This window comes from Cornus florida, unplaced genomic scaffold (assembly GCF_030987335.1).
Source record: "Cornus florida cultivar Cherokee Brave unplaced genomic scaffold, ASM3098733v1 CherokeeBrave_3.0.0_Hap2_Chr04, whole genome shotgun sequence".
NCBI lineage: Eukaryota > Viridiplantae > Streptophyta > Magnoliopsida > Cornales > Cornaceae > Cornus > Cornus florida.
The window spans coordinates 37,333,803-37,350,504 of NW_026775574.1; the positions used below are offsets into that span (position 1 = coordinate 37,333,803).

The window sequence follows — 16,702 nt, forward strand, 5'->3', positions numbered from 1 at the left end:
CATTGACATGCTCTATTATGTGACCTTCTGATGAGGAATGAGTACCCACAACACATTATTGCTTTTGTGGGGGCATTCAAAGGCATTTTTTCCTTCTCTCTTGCATTCAAAGTACTAGCTATTTTCCCTACTTGGGTTTCTAGCTTAGCAATGGATTGAGAGTGAGAATGAAGCAATTGTGTGTTTGCCTCTAAAGTGCCTAAAGCGGTCAAAACTTTCTCTTCAAAAGCGGGACTTCTAACATTTCCTTGGGAATATGATGGTTGATTAGGAAAATGAGAATTTGAAAATTGGTTTCCTTGTGATTGATATGATGATCTAAAACCTTGGGAACCTTAGCTTTGTAGTAGAGGTGGAATGTACTTTCCTTGAAAACCGCCTTGGGAAGGGTTTGAGCCATCCCCTTGGTTTTTCCAAGAGAAATTCGGATGATTCCTCCAACTAGGATTGTAATGATTTCCATAAGGATTGTTCCCTTGATTAGTAAAAACAGCATTTGTTTGTTCATGATGCTCACTTTGCACTTGTCCATGGGGACAATTGGAAGTAGAATGTAAAACACTTGAACAAGTCATACATGTCTCATTAGATGCATGATGAGAATGGTTAGGGAAGGAAGATACTTGATTCGCCGAGTTTTGGTTGATCAAAAATTGATCAAACCTTTGAGATAATGATTTCATTTCGGCGGCAATTTCATTGGAGTGGTCAACTTGATGTAAGCCAACATTCTCCACTAGAATTTCTACCATTCTTTGAAGATAAAGTACGATGCAAAGAATTTTCACTCATGCTCTCATAAAGACGCCACACATCGTCCTCATGCCTATCAATGTAAGAGCCACCCATGGAAGCATCAACCATGCCTTTGTAATTGTCCGATAAGCTTTCAAAGAAATATTGAACTAATTGCCATTTGGGCATATCATGATGTGGACACTTCCTGAGCAATTCATTAAAACGTTCCCATGCCTCATGAAATGTTCCTCCATCCCCATGTGAAAATTCTCTAATTGAAGTTCTCATGGCATTGGTCTTAGAAACCAGATAGTACTTCTTCAAGAACTCTTGTTGTATTTTCACCCAAGAAGTTATTGAAAAAGGCCTAAGATTGTTAAACCAATATTTTGCCTTATCTTTAAGGGTGAATGGAAAAATTTTAAGCCTTAAGACCTCTTCCGGCATATCCATACATTTTACGGTGGAACAAACTTTAAGAAACTCATCCAAATGCTGGTAAGGTTCTTAACTTGGAAGTCCATGATAATTAGGAAGTATTTAAATGGTTTGTGGCTTGATTTCATAGTGGTGTGCTCTAAATGGTGGTAATTGAATGCATATGGGTGCATTATATTCATTAGGCACATAGTGATCTCTTAAAGCAAGGGGAGGATTAGCAATTGGAGGTGCAACATGGGCACCTTGGTTGCCTTAAATGATGGGAGGTGGTAGAGCATAGATTGGCCTTGGCATTCCCAATGGAACTTGGCCTTCTTGTTGTGGTGGATGAACATATGGCCTTGGCATGCCTAATGGAACTTGCATGTTATCATGATGCACATTGGGGTAGAGGATACCTTGTTGGTCTATGTGACCAAGGTCTTCCACATGGTCCTCATTGTGTCCTTCCATTGATGAAATGGATTAACTAGAACTATCTCTTCCCCTAGGGTTTCGAACTATCGATTCAAGATGAAAATTTAAAGGGACAAGAGTGGGTCTTAATGATCTACGACCATGCATGCACAATGCAACACAATAAGCAATAACAACAAACACTTCACCTTCACAACAAATCAACAATTAACAAACTTCCTCCACATACAATGTTCTCATACTCCCATGCTTTAACACTATGCAAGAAAAGTAAATTGCCTCCATGGGGGCTCACGATTTATCTAAGAATTGAATTACAAGCCTCAATGCGGGCCGACGATTTAAATAAGAGTTTGAGTAAAGAAAAGCTCACAAAGGTCCTTTAGCACTTCAACTCCAAATTTATAGCTTAGCTTAGCAATTTTTTAGATTTTTAGCATTTTTCCTTGCTTGCTTAGCTCCTATGCTTGAATGCTCCTTTGCTTGCTTCCTAGCTCAATGCTCCTAGTCAATTAAGAACAAACACAATAAGTAACAAAAATTGAAAACAAAGTAAAGACACGATCAAAAGAGTACTAATTCCTAATTGATTCCACAAATACGACGTTGCAAATCAATCAATCCTCGGCAACGGTGCCAAAAACTTGGTGTGTCGTCGAACCAAACCTGAAGTTTATGCAATGTTGCCAAGTTTTACATTTAGAAATTGCCACTACTACCTTTCATTAAAAATATAGCTAGGGTGAGTAGGGATCGTCCCAAGGGATTGAGGGTCGCACTAGGTTGAGGAATCAAAATTAGGGTTAGTAGGTCGAGTGATTAAAATAGTGGTTGGTTGTTGAATTAAACTAGATGCAAATTAAATTAAAGTAAGCAATAATGCAATAGAGAGAATAAAAGAGAGAGAGACTTTGGGGTTTAGAGATCACCACTAAGCATAGCTTTTTTACACCTTTAATGAATGATTAATGAGGGAAAGAACATGTATTGCAACAAAGTGTGTGTGTGTGGTTGTTTCAACAAGCATGGATGACAAATTAAGCATATATTGTCTAAACAACATGGTGGATAGCACAACATATCAAATTAAGCCATTAATCCTTTCTTTAAGCTCACAATCCAAATACATCACAAGGTTAGAGATACATGTTACTTGCTTTCATAAGTGTGGAACATCAACAACAAGCATAGATTGTCCTCCCATTTAACAACTACACTACAACTAAGCTAATGGCATGAAATTAAGCTAATTAAACTAAGAGAGAGGTACAATCCATCAAGAAATGAGTATGAACCATCAAATAAATCACAAGAACATGACATTAAGCACTATGTCTTGACAATCTCTAGATCTATAGCATCAACACACATAGACATGCATCAATAACATAAAAAATAGAGATAAACACATGAACATCTATTCTAGCATACATAGACATATGGATAGAATGAAATGATCAATTGGAAGTATTAAATCACATAAATCATTGAATAAACAAGATATATATATATAAAAGTGTCAAGACATGAATCGCAATACAAATCCCCTCAAAAATACATAAATCAAAAAGTAGAAAGCATGCTTAGGGCTAACTCTAGCCCCAAGAGGATATCTAGCCACTCATGGATGATGTCCTCCAACCCTTAAGGGCAAGCTCCGTGCAAGAAATTTGCTCCTTCGTTAACGAAGAGTCTCCAATGGTGTCTCTAGCCTCCTCCTCTTCTTTGCTTCCTCACTAAGAGTTCTACAAGGTATGATATGATATGATATATGTAAAAAGTAATCATTATCCTTATATAGGTAGGTCAAATGACATCCAAAATGAGCTGGAGTCGTACAGCAAATATTCCCCAATGATTGGATAAAGGACAACTTTTTGTAAGCTGGAAATTTAACTTTTTCGCACTGGAGGAAGTTCGATCGATCGAACCTTGGACTTGGATCGATCGAACATGGTTGAGATCTATCGAATTTAAGTTGGATCGATCCACGATGGCGGTGCCTTTTTGGATAAAAAAAAATCTAAGATATTTTGAAGATATTTTTGGGAAAAGGATAAAAGTGGTTGGTAGGGTGGTATAACTGGATAAGATCAATCATTTGGATAAGGACAAGAATGTTTGAACAATCGGAGAAGGAAGTTGGATCGATCGAACTTTTGAGATCATTGAACAGGGACAAACATGGCTCAGATCCATCTTGAAGTGCTGAGATCGATAAAAGTTAGATCGATCAAACTTTTCTTAAGATCGATCGAAGTTGCTGAAATTCCACTTTTTGCTTTCTTTTGCTCTACTTTGCTCCTTTATTTGATTCATCCCAGAATTGCTTCAATTATGCTCTTATTTGGCTGAGTTAGCTTATTTTAGGGATAAGTACCTGAAAATGGAAATAACACGAAATCAATACAAAACGGTAAAATAAGATAGATAAAGGTTCTAGAATACCTAAGCTGAAGGGGTTTAAATACGCACTTTTTAGCGTTCATAAACATTCTCTTAGCGATGGATTCTATACCTAAATGGATAGAGGCTGAGGCAACCATAACTAATGACCACAATGCAGTGGTCAAGTTCATTCAAACTAATATATTCAGTCGGTTTGGTACACATAGAGCACTTTTAAGTGACGGATGATCTCATTTCTGTAATTGTTATCTTCGATTTGTCCTCCTTAAGTACTTTGTCACTCACAAGATTGCCATGCCTTACCATCCTCAATTGAGTGGTCATGTGGAAGTCTCAAATCAGGAAATCAAAAATATCCTTGAAAAGACGGTTAGGCCGGACCGTAAAGATTGGTCATTATAACTAAACGACGTGCTTTGGGCTTACCGAACTGCGTTTAAGACGTCCGGACGCATATTTTTAAGTCCTCTCACATTTGGACGCCACTACATGCGTCTGAAAGCCAACATCTGGGCACTCCCATATCCGGATGCTAATACCCACGTCTAGACACCCTGTTCAAATTGGCCCACCAGCTACGCGTATGACTCCTTGCACGCCCCATATGGCATCCCATGTCCGGATGCCAGCTTTCGCGTCCGAACGCCACGGTCCAGCTAAGAACCTGAGCCCATTTACATTGCTATAACTTGCTCCTTTTTCTCTTTACTTTTTATTCTTTTCCTTCGATTTTTTCTCTCTACCCTTCCCACCTCCTCACCCTACCTTCCTCACCTTCTAAATCTTGCCTTTCACCCTTTCCATATCTGTTATCTCTTTTTTTTTTCACCACCCATCATCATTATTCCATCAAAGAGGGCAAAGTTTGGAATTCTAAATTGAGGTAAGTATCTTTTCTCTTCCATCCTTTCAATTCTTGGGTATTTCATGGAGGTTGGGGTAAGATATTATGGAGAATTTCTATATTGTTTAGGGGATTGTTGTGCTTCACTTACAGATTTATGAATATTTGGATTTCCTCATTCTAATATTCATAATTGTTCTTTACTTTTCATTTTTGCACACCACGTGTTTGACAAAAGTCCTAAACCAAATTTCTTCACTCAAATGGCTTCTACTATTGTTTCCAAGCATCCTTGTACTTCCAAATGGTATTCTAAGAAGGCTCTTACTACGGATTGGTCTGACTGGCCAATTGAATTTGAGTCCAAATTCATTATTGAGCATGCATTCCAAGACCACACGAAAATGGTTTGGTCGGTTATGGAGTTGAAAAATCATGGCCTCGAAGCTTTATTTAAGCCTTGTGCTCATGTTTTCCTTTCGCGTATCGTCCGGCAATTTTACTCCAACATGTCTTACTCATGCGTTGAGCCAAATATGATAAGGACAACAATTGATGGCATGCCTTTTACATTCACCATCAATAACATTGCCAGAGCTTGAAATTATCCTTTGACTTCCACTTTGAATGACAAAAATGAGCCTATCTATGGTGTTTTCCCGGACACTATTACCTTACTGGACATTGTTCATGAAATTTGTCATAACAATTTCATAATTCGTCGCACAACTAGCACTAACAAGTCCTACATTCTGTACTGGCTTTGGTTTTTGGACTCTATCCTTGCTAAGAATGTTTTTCTAGTTGCTAAACATTCTGAAAGAAAGGATGCTTTTCTGAATACCCTCTATGTAGCGGAAAGAGGTTATTGCTTTTGTGTCCCGCAACTTATTTAGGACCAGATTCTAAAGCTCTATCGTGATCATTGTTAGTCAATTGAATAATACCATGACATGGTCGTTCCGCTTTCCCTATTTGGTTACGAAGATGCTAAAGAACAAGGGGCACAAGGTGCACCGTAAGGAGGCTGAGCATGGTGACCTTGCACCCATTGGCCCACAGCTACCTGATGTGACTAGAGCAGAGTACGACTCTCTCAGCACTCAGCTTGACACTCTTCAGCAACAGGTTAGTACCATGGACGGTGATGAGCGTTGAATACATGCATATTCGAGCCCCTAACTACGTATATGTTAATGCTTAAAATGATACATCTATCCATAGTTAGACTAATTTATGTTTAATGTGTGTTTGTAGGTACTTTCCCAGAAAAATGGTTAAAACCGAGACTTTATGATGATATCGAAGCTTACAGAGTTGTTGCCGGTCATTCAGAGCAAGCCGAGAGCTTAAATGGTGAAGTTTGAAGCAATTAAAGCCTTAAAGCTCGAGCCTAAGTATTGAGGCTCGAGCATCACAACAAAGAAGAGAAGTAAAATCAACAAGGCCTAAATGCTCGAGCTTTGTACCTTGATACTTGAGCCTTTACACATGGTGCTCGAGCCTTATACCTTGACGCTCGAGCCTTGACCCTCAAGCTCGAGCATGAGGCGTCGAAAATTAAAGAGATGATTTTAATTGAAAGACAATGCTCCCAGGTCTCGTGCCTTATCTTTAAGATCGAGCATCATCCATTGATGCTCGAGCCTTAAGTCCCAAATGCTTGAGCATGGTACCTAATGCTCGAGCTTATAAAGCTTGGATCGAGCAATGTTAAAAGAGTTCAACCCCAAAAATATTCTAAGTGTTGAAGAAAAAGACGCTTCAGAAAATAGTTGAAAAAAATTGGCCTTCAGAAAATAGTTGAAAAAAATTGGCTAAGTGTCAAAGTGAAGATCGAGCATCATTTATTGAAGCTCGAGCATCCATCCAGAAATGCTCGAGCATTGTTCCTAAAGCTTGAGCCTGAATCTTAAGGCTCGAGCATCTGTTCCTGAAGCTCGAGCATTCCATGACATATCAGATTAAAGTTACGGGATTACTCTTTTTATCAGCCGTATATCTTCCCAGATGGGCCAGAAGACCTAAAAGCCCACCAATACTTATTTTCTTCTATAAAAAAAGGTGTAAGCCTTGATAGAGGAGGTCTGAAATTTCAATCTTTTTTACGGTGTTATTCAGAAAGCTGAAGGTGTGATGGCTTTTAGGGTTCTTACAATCTTGAAAGTGAAGATCCTGAGAAGAGAGGTGCCGTAAGTGACAATAGAGATGAACTCAGCACAGATGATATCGAACCTTGTCATGAGTAGCTAAGTCCTTTCTTAGGGCACTGATGTAACCCAATCTGATACTATAGTTTGATTGTTTTGACTCTGGAATTTATTTTAATATATGATGTTTTCTTGATTATATGATTATGAGCACTTGAGACAACTTAAGTGGTTTTTCATGCTTTAGTAGAATATAAATTGTTATTCCCTTGTCTTAGATATAATAGTTTATGTTTTATTCTCAACCTACCTTGTTGTACGGTATCTGGCGGAGCCCTGCCGGACATGAGAATAGAGGTCATATAATGGTATTTTAATGTTTTTTACCAAAGAATGTTTTCATAGTCTATGCTTAAGAAAGATGGCTTATTTGCAAAGTAGTTAAAGTAGGTAGACTAGGTAGGTGGACAGCCCATACAAACCACAGATAGGTTATAGTTAATTGAATTTGGTAAAACATCTTTCTTTAAACTCTGAATTGAACGAATGTTATTGAGTTCGGTTCATTTGAAAACAGAATTGATTAAAGTCCCAGAGTTGATTCAATTGACCATAGTATAACGATTATGGTGAAGTCAAAGCCCTAAGGTTTCCCTCTCTGATCATTTAAATTAGTTTAATTTATTCTAGTTAATTATTTTATTATAATTTTAGTTTGTTAAATTGTGACAACCAACAAACTTTCCAACCAAGTTACTTATAAACCATAGAACAAAGTTAAAAATTGAAATATAAATTTCTTCTCCCTGTGGGTTCGACATCCTCTGTGCATAGAGCTATCCAACACGATATCGTCCGATTGCGAGAGAAAAACAACATCAATTTTTGGTGCCGTTGCTAGGGAGATTAGTGTTTGTTTTAGCTTTTAATTAGTTATTTTAGTTTAGCAGTCTTCGGACTTTATGATATCTGGCCTAATTCTTTTTCTTTTCAGGTACAAATTAGCAGTGAGGATAAAGACACTTAAGGGAGAAAAGCTTCGGTTTATTAAACCTTTTGTGAGTTCTTATTGTTTTTCTGTTTCTTGGAATATTTTTCTTTTTACTACTATTAGGATTAGTGGAACCAGTGCATGTTAACTTGTCAAACTCAGTCAAATCCTTTAGTGCATGATCCTGAAATAGAGAGAACTTTGAGTCAGTTAAGAAAGCTTAAAAAGCATTTGAATTGTATAGATAGTTCCTCTGAAAACATGGCTGAACAACGTAATGCACCGGGTAATAATGGTAATGGAGAATAGGGTCCACCTATTCCTCCACAACAATAATTGAGGGACCATTTCATTCCTACCACATACACTTCCCCTTCGTGCTTTGTTTTTCCAGATGCTGATGTAACCCATTTTGAGATCAAGCCTGCTATGATCCAAATGCTTCCTACTTTCCATGAGTATGCAATAGAGGATCCTTATAAGCACTTGGATGTGTTTTTGGAATTGTGTTCAATTACCAAGTTGAATATTCTATCCAACAATTCATTCAGAATGCATCTTTTCCAATTCTCTCTTAAGGATAAAACAAGAACCTGGTTGCATTCCCTTCTTCCAAATTCCATATCTACATGGGACATGTTATAAGAGGAGTTCTTGAAAAAATACTACACTGTGGGTAAAACCACACAAATGAGAAGAGAAATCATGGCATTTTCCCAAATCCCGGGAGAACAGTTTCATGATACTTGGGAAAGATACAATGATCTTCTAAGAAAGTGTCAACACCATGATATTGCTCAATGGCACTTAATATAGATTTTCTATGATTGTGACGACCCTGGTTTTTAGGCCAGCGTGTCCTGTGATGAACCGAAGATTGACCCGATAACGGATCCGATACGAGGAAGCAAAAACAGAAAACAAGACTCTAAGAAGTCAAAGTGACCTTCCATGAGGTCGTAGAACTCAATGAGAACTGATGCGGGAGCAAAAGATCAAAAACATGACAAATAAGCCCCCAGGGGCAAAATAGTCATTTCTAAAAAATGTGGATTCAGGTGCCACTGAGCACACCGCTGGAAAGACAACAAAAAAATAATCAGGATGGACTCAAGAATCGCATGATTCGGAGTCCGGACGAAGGAGAAATGGCCTGACGAAGAAAAACGAGCATTTAAGGCTAAAGGGGTAAATTGGTAATTATCCAGGAAGATTCGGGTGCAACCGAGCACACTGTTGGAAAGACAGCAAAAAATTAGTCAAGTTAAAAAAAAAATTCACTCGATTTGGAGTCTGGACGAGGGAGAAACGAGGGTTTGAAGTTGAGACATCGCGGCGGCCCGACGAAGGCCATGGCGCACACGGCACCCATGCATGAGCCCACCGGCGCCCATGCCGGTGCCTAATGGCATGCACCAGCTAACAACAAGAAAAAAAAAGTGAGGTTCCAGAACTGAGGCTTGAAACGGAGGCCGAAATGAATTTTTCTGGAAAAACACGAAGAAGAAACCCCCCTTAAAATCGAGTTTTCTACCCGAGATCGCGAACAGAATCGAAAAAAACTCACTGTGAAATCCCCAAAATGCCCCTAGATCAGAATTGAACAAGAGGGTTAAAAGTTGCTACAGTGACTGTCTGCAACTGAGAGCAAAAACGGGCTAGAAGATGAATTTTTCTGGAAAAACACAACGAAGAAACCCCTCTCAAAATTGAATTTTCTACGTGACTTGTGAGAGAATTAAAAAAAAATGCAATGTAGAATGCCCAAAATGCCCCTCCATGAAATCTGGTCATGGAGGTCCAAAAAGCTGCAAAAAAGAAAACATAAAGCTGAACTTTTCGATCGATTTCCGGCACCAAGACGACATTTTCTGGAAAAACACAAAAAATAAACCCCCCCTAAAATCACGTTTTCTAAGTGACCATGAGGAGACCGGAATTTATTTCCCGAAGGAAAACCCCAAAGTGCCCCTAAACTAGATTATGCAAAAAAAAATGCATAATGAATCCCTCGGAGGCTCAAATTGCCAAGGAAGAGGTTTTTCCCGGAAACAATCATGCACGCAGACGTAAATGGTGATTTTGATCGTGCGAGAATGGTCCGCGGCTCCCGAAAATGGCCGAGTCAAAATCCGACCCCCCAACGGCCAAAAAGGCGAAAATGAACTTGAAATGGAAAATTTGGAAACCAAAATTAGGAAATTATTTTAAATGACCATTTGGCCCTTGGCCACACTTCATACAAGATAAATGAGACCTAGTGGAGGTGCAGGAACACACTTTGCACCACTCGATTTGAAAATAAACCCTTAAAGGCTCGGATTCTACTATTTTAGCCCAAAATGCAATATGTGAACTAAAATGCAAAAATGAACACTAAATGGTGTTTGGCCCTTGGCCACACCTCATGCATGATTATAGAATCCCTATGAAAAAGAGAGAGTGGAATTCCCATTCCCAATGCAAAAGTTATGAAGAAAAGACTTGTGAATTTTCAATGTTTTCATAATAACTTTGAAAGTAAAGTGTATAGAATACATAATATATGTTATTGGCCACCGGTCTCATCTTATACATGTTGAATATAATGAAAAGAGTGTACTTATGCACACTTTACATACATAGAATCAAAGAATACAAGTTCTGTCATGAGAAGCTACAAATCATCCAAGGCAATGAAGCCTTCAAGTCTTGAGTCCTGTACCTGAAATATGCCCCAGTAATGTAGGGGTGAGCAACATAAAGCTACTCGTAGGAGATGAGCATGCATTAACCTAGTATTTTACAATTTTATCACCTTATGGTAAAACATGTCAGAGGGGCTCATGCCACCTAACATCTATGTCACAATGAGACTCAGGGAGCATCCTAAGCTACCCTAGAGTAATGATCAACAAGAATCATGATACTTAAACACGTATAAAATGAATCAAGATTTGGATAATTCAAAGAATATGACAAGAAGGATGCTTGAATACAAGTTAACAAGAATTACATTATCAATGCAATTAGGCAAAGTTTGGAATAATCCATACAACACGACAAGGAGTTACTAGAATACAAGTTCACATTGTCAAGGCACTTTACATGATTGGAACATACTATTTAACACGACAAGAAGTATATTCGGATATAAGTTAGCAAGAATTACATTATAAATGCAATTGGCATGATTGGAGCATTTCACATACACGAAAAGTTTAAATCTTCAAAGAATAGCAACTTGAAATTTAAAGAGTGAAATCAAACAATGTGGAAACTTGGATATCGCCCAGATTAAAACCGTACTCTTGGGATCACTTTAGGGATTATCAACCCAAGGGTACCTTCTCCTATTCTTGGGATCACTTTAGGGATTATCAACCCAAGGGTACCTTCCCCTATTCTTGATTGATATCCCAAGTTCCAAAATTAACAAGTTGTGCAAGTCAAGATTGTATGAAATACAATAAATACATTAACCACGTTTCATGCACAACCAAGATTTTGGAACACGCAAGTCATGCCCCTAGTTCATCAACTATCATGGCATGTGAGATGACAAGAAATCATAGTATGCACTATATAGACAACATCTAAGATATATAGCACATGGAGTTCATTGAAGTAAATATACCATAAGTATAAGATACATAATTCAATTACTTTCTAAGCAACATATGAGTAATTAAATCATTCCAAGACAACTGTGCATGTTCATTAAGTACATTAATGAAACCTAGATACAAGGGGTCATGATTAAACTAATGGAAGCACAAAAAGCAAAATTTAATCAACCCATAGTTGTCAAAGGCGCCGGAGGCGCGCGCCTGAGGCGCAAGGCGCCTCCAGGCGCCATCTCAGCGCCTCTAGAACCTTAAGGCGCATGGGTTGCAGAAGGCGAGCACCTTTTCTCTACAGGCGCAAGGCTAAAGGCGATATAAAGGCGCGCCTGATGGAAGTTGTAATATTTTAACTATTTTCTTTTGTAACTTTTGTTTGTTTATTGACTATTTGACTTTATTGATTTGTTTTATTATTTTATTGTTTCTATTTTATTACTTTTGTAACACATTGTTACCACATTAAAAAAACAAAAGGAGAACAAACACCAAAACAAAGAAGAGTCGGAGACAGAGGTCACAGAGGCGACGACTTGGACAACAGTTACTCTCGGTCTCGGTCCTCACTCCTCTCGGATCTTTCATCTGTGTCGGATCTGCCGGATCTGCCGGATCTACGCAGTCGGCGACTCTGCCGGTACGTTCTCCAACTTCTCCTTCTCTCTCTTCTTCTTCTTCTCTCCTCTTCCTTCTCTTCTTCTTCTCTCCTTCTCTTCTCGGATCTGTGATCTGTCTGAGTTTTTTTTTTTTTTTTTTTTTTTTTTCTTTTCTTCTTCTTTTCTTCTCTCGGCCGACTGTCGAGTCAAGTTTGGCAGTTTTTTTTTATTATTATTCTTCTTTTTTTTCTCTATTTTTTTATTTTATTTTTTTTCTTGAGTCTGGACTCTGTTCAAAGAAACTTTTTACTTTTTGATGCTCTCCTCATTTTTATAGATTAATTCATATATTAAGTTTTCTTTTATTTAGGAATTGATGACCAATTAAGATCACATGTTTTTTTTTTTTTTTTTATGAAAAGAAATTGTTATATATGGATGGAATTGATGAAGGGGCCGGGGAGAGGAGAGTGGAGACTCTGGACTGTGACAAATTTATTATGTTGCTATTTTAATCTTAAAATAACAGTTACTAAACTTGCTATTTTATTTTTTTTTGGATTGTTGTAGCCTGTATGTGACAGATAGAATGTAATTCTTTTTCTTGGTTACGGGTTACCCAAAAAAAAAAAATTTATTGAAATCAGAAGGTATTTAATTGATTTTCTTGTAAATTTTGCAGAGGAATACAAAGCTTCTAATATATACAGAATTTACATAACACCAAAATACCAAATACAGAGAGATAGACTGATAGAGAGAAGAAGTTGTCCAGTTAACAACTAACACCAAATTGAAGTCAAATTTATTAACATCAAACTTAAGTTACTTAACACTGAAATACTGAATCCATAAAAATTAGCTCCAAACCGATCTATCAGCTCTCTCCACGTAGAGAGTGACTGTGAGTCTGTGACGGATCTATTTCCCAATTTGAGCCAACACATTCTGGCATTCTGCAGTTACTTTGCTTAATCACAATTGCAGCCAAATTGTATGCCTGTATTTGTTCCATTGAATCATTCTAACATGTTAAAATGAAATAATTAGTGAAGTGTACTCTAAAGTCTAAATTATAAAAGACAATCGCAAATTGTAAATAGCAACTGTTTACTGTTATATTATTTTCATATAATATAATTAGGTTCTATTATTGAAAGTATGTTTAGTTGTTATAGTTATAGAATGAATCATGGTGCTTATAGTTATAGAAAATTAGATTGATTTGCAGCTTACATAATTTCTATTGAACTTGATTGTAGTTTGAACTTTAAAAGATGCCTAGTGAAGGTTCAAGAAAGGATCCGGCATGGAATTACTCACATTTGGAGAATCCGAAAGATACAAATGCCGTCACTTGTAACTTCTGTGCAAAAGTTACAAAAGGAGGTATTTATCGGGCTAAGCAACACTTAGCTGGAGGATATAGAAATGTGAGTGCATGCACAAGATGCCCATCTAGTGTTAGAGAAGAAATCAAAGAGTACATGAGTAAGAAAAAGGAAGAAAAAGAACAAATGAATTTGTTACCTAGTGATGAGATTAATTTCATTGATGGAGAGGATGAGGATGATGTCATGGAAGTTAGCAATCGGGGAAAAAGGGTAGCTAGTGCAGGCAGTGCTAGTGTCAATTCCTCAAAGATGCAAAAGCAAAAGGGACCGATTGATTTATATTTCACTCCCAGACCGGAAATTGTGGTACAAAAAAGAAAGGAGGGGGGAAAACAAACAGCCATTGATGATGCATGCAAGAAAGAGTTGAGAGGAAGAGCGTGTGCTGCTTTTGCAAGGTGGATGTATGATGCAGGAATTGCATTCAATGCTGTTAAGTATGATAGCTTTGCCGAGGTTGTTGAAGCAATTGGACAATATGGTCCTGGCATGAAACCACCTAGTTATCATGAGGTGAGAGTTCCTTTGCTTAGGAAGGAATTGGATATTACCAATGCTTTGATGAATGACCATAGGGAGGAGTGGTCAAAATTTGGATGCTCATTAATGGCAAATGGGTGGACAGACAAGAGAGGGAGAACATTGCTTAATTTCCTAGTAAATAGTCCAAGGGGAACCATGTTTATTGAGTCGATAGATACATCTTCTTTTTCAAAGGATGGTGACAAGATGTTTGACTTACTTAATAAATTTGTGAACCGCATTGGAGTAGCAAATGTCGTCCAAGTCGTCACAGATAGTGAGTCAAGCAATAAGTATGCCGGTAAGAATGTTCAATGTTTATAACTTTTAGAGTTTACATTCTTTACAAATATATAATTTAAATCAATTTTGATTTAATCATTCTCTTTATATCATTTTTCTTTTTTCCGTTTGGTTTCAAATAGGGAGGATGTTAGAGAAAGAACACCCACATTTGTATTGGACCCCATGTGCTGCTCATTGCTTAGACTTGATGTTGGAAGACATTGGGAAAATACCGTCCATCTCTAGAACAATGCAGAGGGCAGTGGAGTTGAATAGTTATATTTATATGCAACCAAAGTTGTTGAACATTATGAGGAACTTTACTCACAAAAAGGAGTTGCTTAGGCCTGCTAAGACTCGATTTGCTACATGTTTCATCACATTATCAAGTATTCACAAGCAAAAGAATAACTTGAGAAAGATGTTTACTTCAGAAGAATGGAATCGTAGTAAATGGGCGAAAGAGGAAGCCGGTAAAAGAGTTGCTTCTTATGTTTTGATGCCTTCCTTTTGGAACAACATTGTCTTTAGCCTTAAGGTTTCCGGTCCTCTTATTCCGGTTTTGAGATTAGTTGATGGCGAGAGAATGCCTCCCATGGGATACATTTATGCGGCTATGGATAGGGCTAAAGAAGCCATTGCAAAATCATTTGGGGGAGTAGAAGATAAATACTTAGATATTTTTGAAATAATTGATAAGAGGTGGAATGTTCAACTTCATCGCCCTTTGCATGCAGCAGGTTATTATTTGAACCCAGAATACTTTTATTCAAATTCGAAAATTGAAGAAGATGAAGAGATTGCAAAGGGTTTGTATGCATGCATTGCAAGGTTAGTCCCGGATGTCAAAGACCAAGACAAAATTACTGAGGAGCTGTCCTTATATTCTAAAGCTGAGGGCCTCTTTGGTAATCCTTTTGCTATTAGACAAAGAAGTACACGAGGACCAGGTAAAGTGGTAAAGTATATTAAGTTAGTATAGCTAAGTGTTAAAATTATTTTGACAATAGAGTCGATAGAAAGATGAAGCTAAAGTTGCTAAACATCATTATTAATTTTTTTTTAATAGCTAATTGGTGGGAAGCTTATGGCAAGTCAACAAAACTTCTCCAAAAGTTTGCTATAAAGATTTTAAGCCTTACTTGCAGCTCTTCTGCTTGTGAACGAAATTGGAGCGTGTTTGAGCATGTAAGTATATACTATTTACTAACTAGGTTTGTAATTTAATTGTTGAAAATTAAAATTTTATTTTTTTATACTTACTAGTTAAAGTTAAATTTATTGCAGCTTCATAACAAGAAAAGAAATAGGCTCGCTCAAACAACGTTGAATGATTTAGTGTTCATCAAATATAATAGAGCATTGAGGCGTCGATATAATATGTGTGACACTCTTGATCCCATTTTACTCGATGACATTGATGAGAGCAACGAGTGGTTGACGGGGAGGATGGATGATTCTGATGTAGAACATGATTTAGTCTATGAAGATGATTCCCTGACATGGGGTGATGTTGCTAATTTTGCTGGTATTGGAGAGGCAAGCAGGCTGCAATGGTCTACTAGATCAAAATCTAGTTCTAGTTCACGGTTACCAACAAAGGGAGCAGGAAGTTCTTCAGTTCGACTTGTGGATGAGGATGAGGATGATTCAGATGAGATAGAAGAGGATCCTGAGAATTATGAATCATTTAGTGACGATCAAAATGATGTTATGCTTATTGATGACGAGGATGATATTTAGATTCATTGGTGTTGTCTTCTTAGGAAGAATGATGTTTATGTTTGTTTTAGTTTTATCTTATACTTCTCCTTAGTTGACTTTTGCATCTTTATGTTAATATGTTTGATTATTCACTGTTTTGAACTCAAGTACTTGATTTACTTGGTTTTGGCATCTTTATGTTGAATATTTAACTTAAGTAATTCATTTAGTTGACTTTTACATCTTTCTATATACTATTGCATGATTTGCATCTTTAATACTTTATTGGGTGGGTTTTGTTTTTTTTTTTTTTCCAACGTGCGCCTTGCTTCAGTCGGGCGCGCGCCTCGCCTTGCGCCTTGCGCCTCAGGCTCCAGGAGGCATTTGCGCTTTTGTGCGCCTTGAGCCTTTAACAACTATGAATCAACCTAAAGGATTAAATTATCACGATTACGAGGCAAGTCCAAATGTTCTATGAACAAGGTGTGTCAAGGATCATATCAAGGTCAAGTTCAATGTCAAGTTACAAGTCCATTTCATGCAAGACATAACCATGTGAATTAAGTTCCATACAAAGGAAGTAAATGAAAATAAGTTTCAAACTTATCC

General features: G+C 37.5%; 1 protein-coding gene and 1 pseudogene across 1 annotated transcript; both read left to right on the forward strand.

Moving 5' to 3' along the window:
- The first annotated feature begins 922 nt into the window (after positions 1-922).
- On the forward strand, positions 923-1,021 carry LOC132305670 (small nucleolar RNA R71; annotated as a pseudogene).
- A 12,444-nt stretch (positions 1,022-13,465) lies between these two features.
- On the forward strand, positions 13,466-15,286 carry LOC132304904 (uncharacterized). Its single transcript, XM_059802605.1, has 3 exons — positions 13,466-14,405; positions 14,530-15,220; positions 15,283-15,286. The coding sequence occupies exons 1-3, from the start codon at positions 13,466-13,468 to the stop codon at positions 15,284-15,286; spliced, it is 1,635 nt and encodes a 544-aa protein (XP_059658588.1).
- Positions 15,287-16,702: the final 1,416 nt, after the last annotated feature.

What these genes read in the sequence shown, in the direction of transcription:
- LOC132304904 (XM_059802605.1), top strand. Translation starts at nt 13,466, where the DNA reads ATGCCTAGTGAAGGTTCAAGAAAGGATCCGGCATGGAATTACTCACAT. An exon ending in GTCAAGCAATAAGTATGCCG is followed by an intron (nt 14,406 to 14,529) that starts GTAAGAATGTTC and finishes GGTTTCAAATAG; the next exon opens with GGAGGATGTTAGAGAAAGAA.